The following is a 16,585-nucleotide window of genomic DNA, read 5'->3' on the forward strand; positions in this document are numbered from 1 at the left end:
CCCTCCACCACTCTGGGCCGGAAACAGGACCTCACAGGGGGTGCTCATCTCTTCAAATTCAGTTCAGAATCTGGCTCTTCCCGTCATACTGTTTGAAAAGATAAGGACACAGGAGACTGGAAAACAACATCTTTATTTATGACTGAAGATGTGCACAAAACGCCAAGGGAAGCCATTCCCTGGTTCAGTTTTTTAAATCTCAGAGCCTCTGACATCTGAACTTTCACTATGTACCAGCCAAGAATGCCTCTTTGTGGGAACAGGGTTTCCCACTAACAGCTATTTTTCTGTTTTCTTAACATCCTAGTGTTACTCATTCAGTTTTTCCCCTTGGGTCCTGACTGACACTTGTCCACTGTGCTCACCTGTTGCGTTTCTTGGGCTATCTGCAGGAGCCGCAGCATCACGTCAGTGATCCCTAAGACAGAGGTAAGCAGGATACATCTATGGGAGCCCTCTGTGTTATATTCTTTCTCTGAGTAACGACGGCAGCCAGGAAATGAACAAAGGGGTTTGGCAAATTAAAGCCTTAAATTTAAGGCACACAATTTCATTTTCCTCAATTCAAATAGCGGGTTGGATTTTTTATTTTACAAGAGCTATTGTATTTTTTGTGTACACAGCACACAACGTTTAACTAGCTTTATTACACATGTTAAGTATACAAACTGATTTAGGGAAAACCTCTAAACTGTTTCCCCAAATGACTGACATGGCCCAAAACAAAAGAGGGGGGAGTTGGGGGCATACAAATTCATAGCCCTTCGAATATGAACAGAATGGGAAGACATCTATTCTCATACAACCTTGGTGGAGATGCACCCTGGGGGATGATCTGGCCTCAGTAAACAGCTAAATTTCCCTGTACCTGTATGGGAACACAAAAAAGTCACCAAAAGTGGACTGTCAACAGAGAAAATGGGGGCTGCTTGCATCCTAGGGCTTCTCATAGAAGCAACAGCTCCACAGTACCAAAGTTATCTTACCTACGGCTGAGTGGCATGGGTCCATGATACCTATTGAAGTACTTCCTGAACGTAAATCAGAATTCATTAAACAAGAGGACACTTACAACATGGGAAAAAGGACTGTCCCTGTATGAAGGGTTCACAATCTGAACTGGCCCTTTAAGACAATGAATAGTGTTACAGAAACATTGCAAACAAATAATTCAAATATGAAAATGCAAAATGTGCAATTAGCAAATACATTTTTTACCTTTAGGTAAGATTTTCAGAAAACCCAGGAATGGATTTTATATCACAAAATGGTCCATATCGCCCAAAAATGTCTTTCGATTGGACAGTAAAATAATACTTGCTGGAAGCTAAAAACTGAGATAAAGTACAGGCCATTGGGAGTGGTAAAGCTTTAATTTCTCCAATTTTCTTCCAGATCAGCTTATTACTAGGGTTCTCATGGCACAGGAAGAGGTGGTAGCTTTCCACGGGGGCACACTTGGGGTTGATTTTGGTGATGTTCCACGTCAGGGCGATGCCCCTGGGCCGCAGCACCCGTTTTACTTTGAGCTCAGGCTTCTGCGGAGGAAGCGTGTCGCGGACTTTGTCTGCCAGCTCCGGCAGTGGTGGCGGCGGCTCCGGGAGAGGTGGCAGGTGCTCAAAGGACTCTAGAACCTGAAACATGTTCGTACAAAGTTGAGCAAGCGGGTGGGTGGGTTCTGATTGTTTTTAAAGTGGCCAACCACAGTTCTACAATGTTTCCCATTCCTCAATTCATTTATCAGAATCGTAAGAGCAAAAGGATGCTTCAAGGATATGTGAGGCTGGTTCCAGTTTTTTCAAACATTAGCTTCTTTTGGAGTTAAGATCTGTACACTTTAGAATATCACTAATCTAGAATGGGTTAGGTCCCAGACCTTCTGGAGAAATATTCCATCTTATTGCCAAACTGTGTTCCCAAACACTGTGCCGATTTACATGAAAAGTACAAGTGTAGGAGAACACCCATCTCCCTCCACCCTCATTAAGTAGTAGTGGCTACTACTCTTAAAAATCTTTTCCAATTTGTTGGATTAAAAAATGGACTTGTTTTAATTCTGTAGCTTCTGGAAAATTCAATTACATTATTTTAATTGAGTAAATAAGTATATTCATAACAGCACATTTAAAAAGCATACTAAAGTGCTTTTGAAGCTGAAACGTGACCCAATATTTCTTCACTAGTGAAATGGGTGCTTTCATTCAACTTGGAATAAATATGCCTTACAGAACATTTTGTATCAGTACCTGGGCTGCATTTTGTGACACTTGGGTTGTCTCTTTTGAGACTGAAACAGCTTTCATAGGTGACTCAAGAGTTGATACTGGGCTTTCTGTGAACAACACAAAGTTTAAAAGTAAAATTTATCTGCAATAACCAATCCCATAATCTTTAAAGCCAACAGTAGTTTACATCTTGTGTAATAAGTAAATGTAAACTGAAGTTATAAAACTGTGAAATAAGATTATAAAATTATAATATATTATAAAATTACAATTTATAAAATTATAAAACTGTGAAATAAATAACTTTTGCTAAAAGTTCAAGACCCAAAGGTATCAAATATAGATAATTTTTCTTTTATATGACAAAAAGTCCCCTTTTAAGGTAAACATGTACATCGTGGTGCAGCTGGGAACTAGGAAACATTACCCATAGAAGAGGGATTCCTGCTTAGCAGTCTTAGGGGGCAGACACTGCCGTTAGGTCAACACGGTTGTCTGTAAACACAGAACGGTTCACAATCCTGTATGAAGGTACGATACAAACAAGATCTGCGAATTCAGACTAAAACTCACGCAGACCTGGGCTGCAAGTATATCTACTGCTGAGATCCATGGTAGCCCGGGGAGGGGAATAAGACATAAACTGTGTGCTGTTGAAAGGGAGGGGGAGGAAGAAGAGACAGAACAGGGAATGGAAGAAAGGGAGATGGTTAGAAGACAGAAAAGGAGAAAAATAGAGAAGATGTGGGTGTGAGGGAGAGAAAGAAAGTTTAGTACGTACAAGAATAGTCTGAGGACAACCAGGGAGAGTATTAAAAGGATAGGAAGAAAAAGGGCTTCATGTTGGAAAGAAGGGCCAGATAGCTAGAAATTTCAGAAATTTGAACATAAATAAGCAGCAAAAACCATTTTAGATTCATTGTGTGTGTGGTGATATATTAATAACTGTTTAATATATTTTATGAATCTCCTCAAATAAAATTTCTTTCATTTGTGTTTTCCTTTTAACTGACAATAATTAAGATTCTACATAGTGTTTCAAAGATATCTTATTAGTCACATTATTTACTGGTATTATAAAAATCTTTCTAGAAGAGGTAATGATTTTATGCTTTTAATTCTAAGATAATCTGCACAGCCTTTTTAATGGGTTTGTTAATTAGAACTAGATTTGTGAAATCATAATCTTCAGGTTAATCAATGCACAAAAGCTGATACAAATAACCTTCTTTATATTTTTAAGTGAACAGTTTCATACAAAAACAAAATTCCAGCAGATAATAGCTTTCCATAACTAACATTCCTTCTTTCAAGGTAGTAAGTCGACAAGCCCTTAGCAAATTTAAACAGGTTAGAAACAAAGCAGGACTTTTTACCCCAAATCAGCTAATGTTTAGATCCTCTGCATCATCAATGTCAATGTCTTGTGAATACTCTGCAGCTTTTATCCTTATCTATATAAAAATGTGCAATGGTTACTTTAGAACTTTGTATTCTCAAAACAACAGTAGCAAGCACCCCATTATTTTAACGTTCTTTCTCATTAAATTCCTAGGGGAGAATTGTGGCTTCTCGTTTCAACTTAATCCTTTGGGGTCTGACCTTCAGATCCTTTGCTGCATGTATATGTACATGTATTCACTTGTAAATATTTATATTATAGACATGATTTTTAAAGTTTGCATTTAAAAGTGAAAGTGGAAGTCGCTCAGTCACGTCTGACTCTTTGTGACCCTATGACAATAAGCCCACCAGGCTCCTCTGTACATGGAATTCTCCAGAAAAGGATACTGAAGTGGGTAGCCATTCCCTTCTCCAGGGGATCTTCCTGACCCAAGGATCAAACCTGGGTCTTCTGTACTGAAGGCAGATTCTTTATAATCTGAACTACCAAGGAAGCTGATAAAAGTGAACTATTCAGATACAATTTACATACAGTATAATGTACCCATTTAAAATGTGCAACTCTTTTTGAGTTTTGACAAATATACTATTGTGAAACTCTCACAAAATTCAAGATACAATGTTTATATTACACCAAATAGTGTCCCTTTTGATAATACAAATGAATCTGACTCCATATTGGATCTATTTCTTTTACTTGAACCTTTGTATTCTACTGCTTTTGCTATAAGTTAAAAATGTTGCTGATGGCCTTAAATATACAGGAGAGCTCATTCTCAAGGGCTGAACTTTAAAGTTATATAACACTTTCCCATTTACATAGAGATTAAAAAGTTGCAGAACAGAGAATAACATTTGTCTTGCTGGAGGTTTAGAGGAACACTGTGCAAGGACCTACGTGAACAAATAGCTGCCAAGAACAAAGGATTCTGACACCATGAAGTCTGTAGCAACCAACCACATTCCCTCCCCTTTTAGTATAAAAGAGGCCTGAATTCTAACTCAGAGAAGATGGTTCTTTGGGACACTAGTCAACCATCTTCTTAAGTTTCCTGGCTTTCTGAAGGATGTTGTCACTCCTTGCCCTAACAACTCATCTTTTGATTTACTGTCCTGTCATGCAGTGAGCAGTACAAGCTTAAACTCAGTAATATTCACAATCCCTCTCTCAACACTGGCCCCATGAAACCACAGATCTGTTGTCACTAACAATTAGATTGCTTTTTCTAGAATTTGACATAAACCGAATTAACATGGTGTTTGTTCAACATTTTGTTTCTGAGATTCATCAATGTTGTTGTATATAATAATACATTTTATTCATCTTGAGTACTACTCAGCTCTGTAGACAGTTATGTCACAACCTACTTATCTATTCATGGACATTTGGGTTGTTTCTAGTTTGGGACTATTATGAACAGAGTTGCTATGAACATTTGTGTAAAAGTCTTTGTGTAGATGGGCTTCCCCAGTGCCTCAGTGGTAAAGAATCCACCTGCAGTAGAGGAGACAGGTGAGATGCAGGTTTGATCCCTGGGTTGAAGATCCCCTGCACAAGGAAATGGCAACCTACTCCAGTATTCTTGCCTGAAAAATCCCATGGACAGAGGAGCCTGATGGGCTACAGTCCATAGGGTTGCAGGGTCTGAACGATAGAGCATGCACATTTTGTGTAGATGTAGGTTTTCATCTCTCTTGATGAATACCTAAAGGTGGAATAATAGTGTCAATTGCTAATGTGTTTAGAAACTGCAAAACACTTCCAAAGTGGTTTTACCATTTTACATTCCTACTAGCAAAACAAGAGAATTCCAGGTTGTTCCACATCCTTATTAACACTTTGTATATTTTCAGTTGTTTTCATTTCAGCCATTTTAGTGGCTGTGTTGTAGTATCTCATTATGGTCTTAACTTCCCTAGTGATGAACAATGTTGAGAGTGTCTTCTTCTGTTTATCTGCCATCCCCATATCTTCTCTAGTGATGGGTCACCTACTTGCTTTGGGTTTAATTTGTTCTTTTTGTACTGACATCTTAAGGCAGCTGCTGTTGTTCAGTTGCTCAGTTGTGTTCAACCCTTTGCAACACCATGGACTGCAGCATGCCAGGCTTCCTTGTCCATCACCATCTCCAGGAACTTGCTCAAACTCATGTCCATTGAATCAGGATACCATCCACCCATCTCATACTCTATCATCTCCTTCTCCTTCTGCCTTCAATCTTTTCCAGCATCAGGGTCCTTTCTAATGAGTCAGCTGTTTGCATTAGGTGGCCAAAGTATTAGAGCTTCAGTTTCAGCATTAGTCCTTCCAATGAATATTCAGGGTTGATTTCCTTTATGACTGACTGGCTTGATTTTCTTGCAGTCCATGTCTTCTCCAACACCACAGCTCAAAAACATCAATTATTCAGCACTTAGCCTTCTTTACGGTCCAACTCTCATATCCATACATGACTTACTGGAAAAATCATAGCTTTGACTAGACTGACCTTTGTAGACAAAGCAATGTCTTAAGGCAGAATCTTAGGTTATTCATGTAAGACTTTCATTTTACTTTCTATCTTTCCTAATATAAATATTTAATGCTAGTAACTTCCTCTAAGCACTGCTTTAGTTGCATTCCTTCAGATTTTGATATGCTGTTTTTTCATTCAGTTCAAAATATTTTTAAAATTCCCTTTTGATTTGACTCATGGGTTATTGAGAAATGTAATCTTTAGTTTCCAAATATCCAGGTATTACCCAAATAGCTTTCTGTTACTGATTACTTATTGTATTGTATCTGTAATCATAGAATATGTTCTCTATCCTTTTAAATATACTGAGATTAGTTTTATGGTCCAGAACCAGTTTTGTGGTATGTTTCATATGCACCTAAAAAGAACTCATATTCCTCTGTGACTGCGTTTGAATGTTCTAGAAATGTCAAGTAGATTATTAAGTTGGTTGATAGTGTTGCTCAGGGTTCTATAACTTCACTGACTATATACTGTATCAACTACTGAGAATGGAGTGCTGGAACCTCAAATTATAATTATTTTTTTATTTATAATTTCAGTCCAATTAGTTTTTATATTAGGAATCTTGAAGTTCTACCATAATGTGCATTAAGTGTAGATTTGTTTTTTGTGTGCACTGGGTCAGCCAAAACAACTGGTTTGTGTTTTGGTTGCAGTGTGTGGGCTTGCTCTAGCTGTGGTGTGCACGGACCTTTCCTGTTGTAGTGCAAGGGCTCTAGAGCATGCAGGCTCAGTAGCTGTGGTGCACAGGCTCTGTAATTGTGGCACATGGGCTTAGCTGCTCCATGGCATGTGGGATTTTAGTTCCCCTACCTGGGACTCAACCCACATTCCCTGCATTGGAAGGCAGATTCTTAACCACTGGACCACCAACGAAGTCCCATAAACATAGGTTTAGTGTGCCTTTCTGATGAAATGCCTATTGCACTGTTATCAAACAGCCTTTTTTTCCCCTGGTAATATTCCTTGTTCTCAAGTCTGTCTGATAAGAATATAGTCACTCTAACTTTCTTATGATTAGTGTTTGCATGGCTTACCTTCTTACACCCTTTTAATTTTAACCTATCCATATATTTATATTTAATGCACATCATGTAGCTGTCATAGCTGGGTCTTGTTTTGTTATCCAGTCCAACAATGTGGTTGTTTAATATGCTGTTTATTCCATCCATTGAACTTTCAGGAATTTCTTTTTACTTCATTTGATTTTCTATCTTTTATTTCTCTTATTTATTCATGTTTTCCTTTAAAACGTCGAGTATATTTCTATCAGTTCTTTTAAGGTTAATTCTGTTAATGTTAATGTCTGTTAATTCTGTCATCTGTCAAAAGTCTTTCTTTTGACTAATTTTTCTCCTGGTTTTGGATTCCATTCTTCTTCCTCATATCTCAAGTGACTTTAAATTTGATGATGAATATGACTAATTTTACATGGTTGTGTGTTGAATTCTATTGTCTTCTTTGAAAAGAAGTAGGCTTTGTGTGATTAGCCACTTATTTCGGTCTTATTAGGGCAAAGCTAGAGTTGCCTTTGCTCTAAGGTGTGTCAGATCTGAAACATTTCCCACTGCTGTTTGAGCTCTGGAAAATGTTTAGTATAGAGCTTGTTGGTCACTCTTTGCCCAGTTTCGTGCAATTTCACTCATGCATTTGTGACTTGATATTTCAGCAAAGACTCAAGAGGACTCCTATGCTAACCTCTTGGAACTCTTTCTCTGAGTGGCTTCCTCATCTGATAGTATTCTTCACCTCATTCCAGCTGCCTCAGCCTCTGTGAATGTCAATCTCTGCCTCTGCCTGAGCAAGACAGCCTCTCTCTGCTTGGGATTTCCATCAGAGGATGGCAATCCAGGAAGAAAGCTGGGGCAACTCATAGGGCTCATCATCTCATTCATTTCCTTCTCTCAGAGACTGCAGTCCTGTACTGTAATATGTGAAAAAAAGTTTCCTGTATCTTGTTTAGTTTTCTACTAGTTTAAGTCTGATCCCATTAACTCCATCCTGAGTCTACATATGTACTTTCATAACTTTTTTCTCTTGATATATTATTAATATGTTTATGTAAATATATATACTTCTTTGATATTATTTTTAGTGGCTGAATATGGTTGTACCATATAAATCTAATTTTTGCAATTAATCTCTTATTTCTAGAAATTTAAGTGTTTCCAAAGTTTCATTTTTCATGAATAGCACTGCAATGAACATTTTCATATTTCCTCTATACTTTAGGCTTTTCAGATAATTATTCAAAGAACTGAGTCACAAGGCTTACATTTTTGTAAAGTTTTGATGTAACAAAATGTCTTCCAGAAAAATTAATTTACAATCCTGTTCACAGTATATAAACTTACATTTCTTTTAAAACTATTTAATGTAAAATCTGCATTTTGGGGGGAAAAAGTATACTGTGTGCCAAGCACTGTGCTAAAAAGATGAAAATATATAGATTAATGAAAACATTAAAGTTGCTGCAAAGAATGTTAAGTCTTTTTAGGAAGACAGGTATGTGCAGAAACAATTATAGAACAGAAAAATAAAGGTATAACATAGGCATGCACAAAATAACAAGGGTAAGGAGAGCCAAGACTGCCAATTTCTGCCTGGAAGGAATAGTTCAGCACAAGTGTCTAAACTGAATATACTGAAGTATGAGAAAGTGGGGTCATCAGACAAGCCTGGGGAGGCACAGAGGGGAGAGCATTCCTGGCAGAGAGAAGAGCATATGTAGTAACAGCAAGGAGAGGAGCAGCACTACTTACTGAGACGCTATTAAGGCAGAGGGAAGGAATTTGTAGAAGATAAAACTAAAAAAGTTTCCAAGGTCTAAGTCATTAAAAATTCTGTATAGGGTGAGAGGAACTTTCAAGAGGGAGGGGACATATATATACTTATGGCTGATTTATGCTGCTATATGGTAGAAACCAACACAGCACTGTAAAGCAATTATCTACCATTTAAAAATTTTTAAAAATATTTAAAGATATTTAATAAAAGAATTCTGTATATTTTGTTAAGGAATTTGGATTTTACTCTAAAAATATAACCAGATTCATTATGGACTCCAATTCATTTTAATCTTTTTGAAATTGGAAACTGAAGAGTTTTTTGATTCTGTCATGAAGTTCCTTTAGATTTCAATGGTTCTAACCTTTGTCTGGATACACAGTTGTGATGGGAGAATGAACTGGACTGTATAGTTCCTATAGTAATCTCTGTTTTTAGGTATTACATAATTTACCAATCCTAATAAGTGGAATTTAAATATTTCATCAAAACAGTACCATAAACACACAAGTGTAATTAAGAGATGAAACCTTGTAATTTATTAGCAGCCCTAGAACACTGTATCTTACTTCTTTTTCTTTACATCTGAGAAAGAGGGCACTGCTGTCACATTTTCACATTACAACCTAGCATCCCCTCACAGCCACTATTGTTTAAGGAAAACAGGTGTGTCTCACAGGTAAAACAGAGATTTCCAATAGCCCCAGGCAACCCAGATAAGTGAATGGATAAATTACTGCACATTCACACCATGGAATACTACTCAGCAATAAAAAGGAATACTTGCTCAACAACTTAAATGACCCTTGGGGGAAATTATGCTGAGTGAAAGAAGGATACATATTATATCACATTTATAAAACATTCACACAATAATATAATAGTGAGGAACAGATTAGCGGTTGCCAGGGATTAGGGGGAAAACCCTAAAAAAATCCTTACGGGTAGTATGAGGGAAACTTGGAGTGATGTAACAGCTGTATAATTTGATTGTAGTGGCAGCTCCATAAATCTACATGTGATAAAATTAATGTACACTAACACACACAAAAAACTTCATAAATGGGTCAAATGTATTTTGAGTTGTTACCCTTTCCCACTTTCTTGAAAAAGAAAAATCCTTTACCTGTGTTGCAGTCTGACAGGACTTCTTTCGTCAGATCAATCACAGAATCATGTTGCTTCTTCTCTATAGCCTGGAAAGTTGTTAAAAAATAAGATTTTGCCTCAACAGAAAATGTTTTTTTTTTAAATAAAACATGTTATTTCCAATTACCATTTATAAGCTAGAGATTGAACATTCTTTAAGTTTTATGGTTTAGTTCAACTCTACTGTGAAAGGGAAGCTCATAAAATACTATCCAGTTTGTGTGAGGATGACTAAGGAGAAGTCTAAATGAATTAATCTGGTAATAAATACAGTTGTGAAACATGTTTATCATTAGCTACTTGCTTTTTAATGTTTAAACTGGACTGGAACCTGGTCATGCTAACTAATCAGATATTAATTTCTCAGAGAATGACTCTCCCAAAGAATGAATGACATAGATGAGTTATCCAACATGTGGCAACACTGAAGTTCCTAGAACTAACATATTCAAATAAATAATATTCAGAGACAATGTTTACTACCTACCTTAGCTCTGTTTTCAGCATCAGCTGAATTGTTAGAATTTCCTGATGCAATTTTTCCAGCAGCTGAAAGAAAATTATTAAAATATGAACATTTGACAAGTTTAGTATTAAATATTTATAAACCTTATAAGATACAAATGCTGACATAATAATAATGGGGATGCTAACTAACCATTATATAATCATAAAAAACTGCAACTCAACTGACTTATTCCAAAGACCAACCAACCAGTCCAAAAAAAGCAAAATCTAATTTTGGTTCAAAAGGTTTTGGTATCTTTACAACTGAATTAGTAACTCTTTTTTGAGTATTTGTAAACTATTGTAGCATTTGAGGAAATAAACTTGGAAATGTACACATTTTTAAATTTATAGTATCTTTAGATTAGACCACCTGCAATGGCTGAAGAGGATTCTTCATACAACCCGTAAAGGCATCAGATAAATGCGTAATATCCCTTAACTATCTGATTTACAATCTTAACAGCCCAAATCATGAGGGCAATTAAGTAGTTATGTAAGTGGAGATAAAGTTTTCTGAATATAAGATGCAAATTCAATTCTCTAATATATACTAAAAATGAAAATGAAATGGGGAATTTTGAAGAAGAAATTATGAGCCAAGATAGCTATTTTAAGGGAAGGAAATTGATTGGGAATCTAAGGTTAAAGATTTTTACCTAAGTATAATGAGAAACTCTAAAGAATAACATAGGTGCTATTTTTTTAAAGTTAAAAAAAAATCAAAGATACTAAAGATTAGCCAAACTTTATTTTTTGCTTTTTTGGCTGTGCTGTGCAGCATGTGGGATCTTAGTTCCCCAGCCAGAGATCAAACCTGTTCCCTCTGCATTGGGAGACCAGTCTTGACCACTGAACCGCCAGAGAAGTCCCAGATTAGCCAAATTTTAAATCCTAAGTACATCACTACCACCACCAAGACCAGAGCAAACAAGTACAAAAAACAGATATGAAAGGTAAGTAGTTTTATAATTTGTAAAGCCATTCAACACAAGTAAACAAAGAAACAACAAGTAAAGAAAGAAAAGGCCATAAATTGATTAACACAAGGTTAAAAAGAACCTCAACTGTATTAAACAATCAACTGATTTATTCAGGTTAATCACAGATATAAATTAAACATTTTTTAAGAGTAGAATTTTCAATTCTGTTTTAAACAAATACTTATTTGAGGCTTTCTGATTTCACAGATCATATTTTAATCAACTTAACATACCTATTGGGTTTGATGTAACTGGAGTTGTCAAATTAGGACTTTCCACAGAAATCAACAGGACATCATCATTACTAAAACGAAACAAACATGTAATATTATGCTGAGACATGTAATCAATGGTTATAATTATTCTATTTCACCATTTCATAACTGATAATCTAACAACTGGTGGGGGGAGTCAGAATGATGATTAACCAAGTACCCAAGAAACCCTGGGTATAACCAATTATTTATATAATCAAAAGTTCACGATACACAATGAATTCAGTAGAGATCCTTAAAATTTAGTAGAGATCCTTAAAATTTAGTAGAGATTCATTTACAATAAAGCCAAATGTATAATCTGTAAGTATATAATATCTGTACGTGTACAAAATATACAAATGTCACTGTAGCACACATATCTGCCTTCATGAAAATGAAACAATGTATAAAAGAAACAAACTCTTTTTTACATATGAAGAAGTATAACAAATATACTTAAAAATTAATTCTGCCACTACTTTACATTGCATCACTATAGTAGCAACATTTACCACACATATACTGAGGAAAGGATGATAAATGATGCTGATTATGGTTACAGAATATTCTGAGTCAGAAGACTGTCTTCTGCTCCATTTTACCCTGACTGCACTTTTTTGAATCTGACATTTAAAATCAGAATTTTTGTTAGGAAAATCTTAACACAAATTTTAGTAAGCCAATTTAATTTGCTACATGAATTTCACACGACTGGTACACAAGGTTGTGCCATTTTCTTATAGATGCTTTTACTTCTTAGCTTTGCTATTTGGTCTATGATTCATTTCAAGTTATTTTTGTATATGTTGTAAGAGGTTCACTTTCCCCCTCTGTTTACTCCAGCAACATTTGTTGAAAAGACTACTTCTTCCCTATTAAATTATTTTGGCAACTTCATTGAAAACCAATGGACTCTCTGTATACTCTAATTTGTCCATTGATTTATATTTCTTTCCTCATGTCAACACCATTCTCTTAATTCTTATAGCTTCACAGTAAGTTGAACTCAGGTAGTATATGTCTTCCAACGCTATTCTTTTATAACACTGTTTTCATTTTCTAGGTCTTTTGCATTTCACACAAGTTTTGTTGGTGTTGTTGTTGTTAGTTTATTTTCAGTTGTGCTGGGTCTTCAATGCTGTACAGGCTTTTCTCTAGTTGTACATGGGCATCTCATTGCTGTGGAGCACAGGCCCTACGGTATGAGGGCTTCGCAAGCCGTAGCACATGGGCATAGTAGTTGTGGCTCCTGGGCTCCAGAGCACAGACTCAGTATTTGCGGTGTATGTATGGGCAGTGGTCACTGAAGAAAACTAATTAGTTGTTACTAGCCAGTTTAACTTATTCAAAGCATCTGTTATTTTATTGCATACTAAACTAGTGAATTAGTTGGAGAAGGCAATGGCACCCCACTCCAGTACTCTTGCCTGGAAAATCCCATGGATGGAGGAGCCTGGTAGGCTGCAGTCCATGGGGTCGCAAAGAGTCAGACACGACTGAGCGACTTCACTTTGACTTTTCACTTTCATGCACTGGAGAAGGAAACGGCAACCCACTCCAGTATTCTTGCCTACAGAATCCCAGGGATGGGGGAGCCTGGTGGGCTGCCGTCTATGGGGTCGCACAGAGTCAGACACGACTGAAGCAACTTAGCAGCAGCAGCAGCAGCGTGTATGGGCTTAGTTGCTCTGTGGCATGTGTGATCTTCCTGGACAAGTGATTGAACCCATTGTCTCTTGCACTGGCAGGCAGATTCTTTACCACTGAGGCACCAAGGAAACACTTCACACAAATTTTGGATCCGTCTGTCACTTTCTATAGAAAAGGATGCCAAGATTTTACGAATGGGCTAAATATATAGAACAATCTGCATGAAGTGACATCAACAATGAATTTTCTGATTTGTAAACATGGCATCTCACTATATATTTATAACTCCTTTGTCTCAGTAATTACTGAATAACTTTTCCAATAGCAGTTTTACATTTATAGTAAAGTTGAGCAGAATGTACAGTGTTTTCCCATATACCTCCTAACCCCTCCCACACACAGCCTCCCCAAAATCCTGTACCACAGTGGTACTCTTGTTACAACTGATGAAACTATGCTAACATTACCATTATCGCCAAAGTTCATAGTTTACAATAGCATCCACTCTCTTTTACAACTATTTGGCTGTACGGGGTCTTAGTTGTGGCACAGGGATCCTTAGCCGTGGCAGGCAGGATGTCCAGCTGTGGCATGTGGGATCTGGTTCCTTGACCAGGGATCAAACCCAAGGCCCCTGCATTGGGAGCAGAGAGTCAGCCACGGGACCACCAGGAAGTCCTACAGTAGCATTTACTCTTAGTGTTAGGGTGTTCTATGGATTTTGACAACTGTATAATGACAAGGATCCACCATTACAGTATAAAACAGTTTCACTGCCCCCAAATCCCCAGTGCTTTGCCTATTCATCTCTCCCTACTAACTTCTGACAACATTTGATTTCTTACTATCTCCATAGTTTTGCCTTTTCTAGAATGTCATGTAGTTGAAATCATCAGTATATGGCTTTCTCAGATTGGCTTCTTTTCACTTAATACACATTTAAGTTTCCTCCATGTCTTTTCATAGCTTGATAGCTCATTTCTTTTTTCTTTTTTTTTTAAGCACTAAATAGTATTCTATTGTCTGAATGTACCACATTTATTTATCCATTCACTTACAGAAGGACATCCTGGGGCAAGTTTTGGCAATTATGAATAAAACTACATTTTATATGATTCTATTTTCTTTTTTAGCATATTAGACTATTTTAATTAGCAGCTGCCCTAGAGTTTGCAATATACATTGACAACTAATCCAAGTCAGTTGTCAAATAAATTCTACACTGCTTCAAAAGGAGTACCTTCATTCTCAATTACATCTGACTCTGTGATCCCATTAACTGTAGCCCATTAGGCTCCTCTGTCCATAGGATTTTCCAACAAGAATACTGGAGTGGGTTGCCATTCCCTCCTCCAGGGGATCTTCCCCACCTAGGAATTGAACCCACGTCTCCTGCATGGCAGGCAGATTCTTTTCTGTTGAGTCACTGATAAAGCCCCTACAAGTACCTTATAATAATAAAATATTCCTAACTTCTCTTTCTGTTCCTTGAATCATTGCTGCCATTTATTTCACTTATAGTAAGTGTGTTAATGAGCACACACATGCATACACAAGCAAAAACACTGTTACTATTTAATTTGAACAAACTCTTATCAGTTAAATCACTAAGACGAAAAATAAAAGGTTCTCCTTTATGTTCACGTATTTCCTTTTCTTTATGTAGATCTGATTTTCTGACATACCATTTTCCTTCTCTATGAAAAATTTTTTAACATTTCCTGTAAAGCAGATCTATTGGCAACTAATACCCTAAATTTTTGTCTGAGAAAGTCTATTTCTCCTTCAACTGTGAAGGATATGTCCACAGCGCAAAGCATTTTAGGTTGGTACATTTTGTTCTCATAACACTTGAAATACTTCACTCTACTTTCTTATTGTTTGTATAGTTTAAAGGAGAAGTTGATGTAACTCTTACCTTAGCTCCTCCATAGATACAGTGCTTTTCCCTTGGCTTTCAAGATAGCTTTAATTTTCTGAAGTTTAAATTATGTTTAGGTGTAGGTGTTTGGTATTTATCCTGTTTGGTGTTCTCTGAGCTCCCTGGATCTGTGGTTTGGTCTCTAACGTTTATTTGGGAGAAATTCTTAGTCACTGTTACTTCAAACATTGCTTTTGTTCCTTTCTTTCTTCCTTCTGGAATTCCCATTATGCATATGCAATTCCCTTTATAGGTAGGCGACCTGAGCTCTTGGATAATCTGGGTTGTTACTGTCATTTTTTTCCCCCTCTTAGTCATATTATTAAAGTCAGCCATTGCTTTTCTCAGTAATGTCTAACTAATAAACCTATACACAGCTTTCGTCAATTCTGTCAGTAGTTTTTATCTCAAGCATTTTTCTTAGAATTTCCATCTCTCTGTTTACATTACCAACCAGTTCTTGGATTTTGTCTCTTTCCATTAAAGTACATTAATCATAGTTTCTAAAAAACTCCTGGTTTGATAATTTCAACATTCCTGCCATATCTGACTCTGGTTCTGATGCTTTAGTATCTTCAAATTGTGTTTTTGCTTTTTAGTCTGGTCACTTTTTTGTTGAAAGGTAGACATGATGTGGTTAAAAAACTATGGTAAATAGGCCTTCAGTAATGCAGTGGTAAAATGTGTGGGAAGAGGAGGCACTCTACTTTTCCTATGATTAGGCCTTTTAGTGAGCCTGTACCCCTAGAATGTGAAATTCACTTAGTGCGTCTCTGTCCCCACAGCCCTCTTAGGTGGGACAGGATGGCGAGAGGGGCTGGAGTTGGCTATTTCTCTCCTCCATGTGTAATGCTAAAGGAAGCACATGTTGGGTGCTTTCTTTCCCTCAGGTAGGTTAATCTCTGCTAATAGTTTCTCCTGAGGGCAGGCCTATTCAAAAGCTTCTTTGCTTTGCCCATTGCTGGAAGCATGACAGAATTTTTTTCCAGTGAAGATCAGTAGAGCCCGTATAGGCAAAACTCACAAAACCGTGCCTTCTCCAACACCAGGACACAGCCCCCCCTTCCGCCTGCCTTGGAGTTTTTAACTCTGAGATTTATCTACTCTGAGCCTTCAGCAATTACAATTTGGGATTCCCTACCCCAGCAGTGGTTGCCGTGGAGGTTTCTGATCCTGTTCCAGG

At 37.0% G+C, this 16,585-nt stretch overlaps 1 protein-coding gene across 2 annotated transcripts in view; it reads right to left on the reverse strand.

Annotated features, from left to right (window-relative positions):
- Nucleotides 1-1,220: 1,220 nt before the first annotated feature.
- The window catches only part of ATF7IP2 (activating transcription factor 7 interacting protein 2), a 50,138-nt gene continuing 34,773 nt past the window's right edge, over nucleotides 1,221-16,585 (reverse strand). The window contains exons 7-11 of one of the 2 annotated variants that reach the window (XM_068969447.1): nucleotides 11,808-11,878; nucleotides 10,572-10,633; nucleotides 10,062-10,122; nucleotides 2,247-2,332; nucleotides 1,221-1,634 (exon numbers count right to left, since the gene is read on the reverse strand). In XM_068969447.1, the coding sequence (XP_068825548.1) occupies nucleotides 1,221-1,634; nucleotides 2,247-2,332; nucleotides 10,062-10,122; nucleotides 10,572-10,633; nucleotides 11,808-11,878 (694 nt within the window). Of the gene's footprint in view, nucleotides 1,635-2,246; nucleotides 2,333-10,061; nucleotides 10,123-10,571; nucleotides 10,634-11,807; nucleotides 11,879-16,585 lie in introns of those variants that run through there. The other variant, XM_068969448.1, reaches the window with a different exon arrangement.

This window comes from Capricornis sumatraensis, chromosome 3 (assembly GCF_032405125.1).
Source record: "Capricornis sumatraensis isolate serow.1 chromosome 3, serow.2, whole genome shotgun sequence".
In the NCBI taxonomy this organism is placed as follows: domain Eukaryota; kingdom Metazoa; phylum Chordata; class Mammalia; order Artiodactyla; family Bovidae; genus Capricornis; species Capricornis sumatraensis.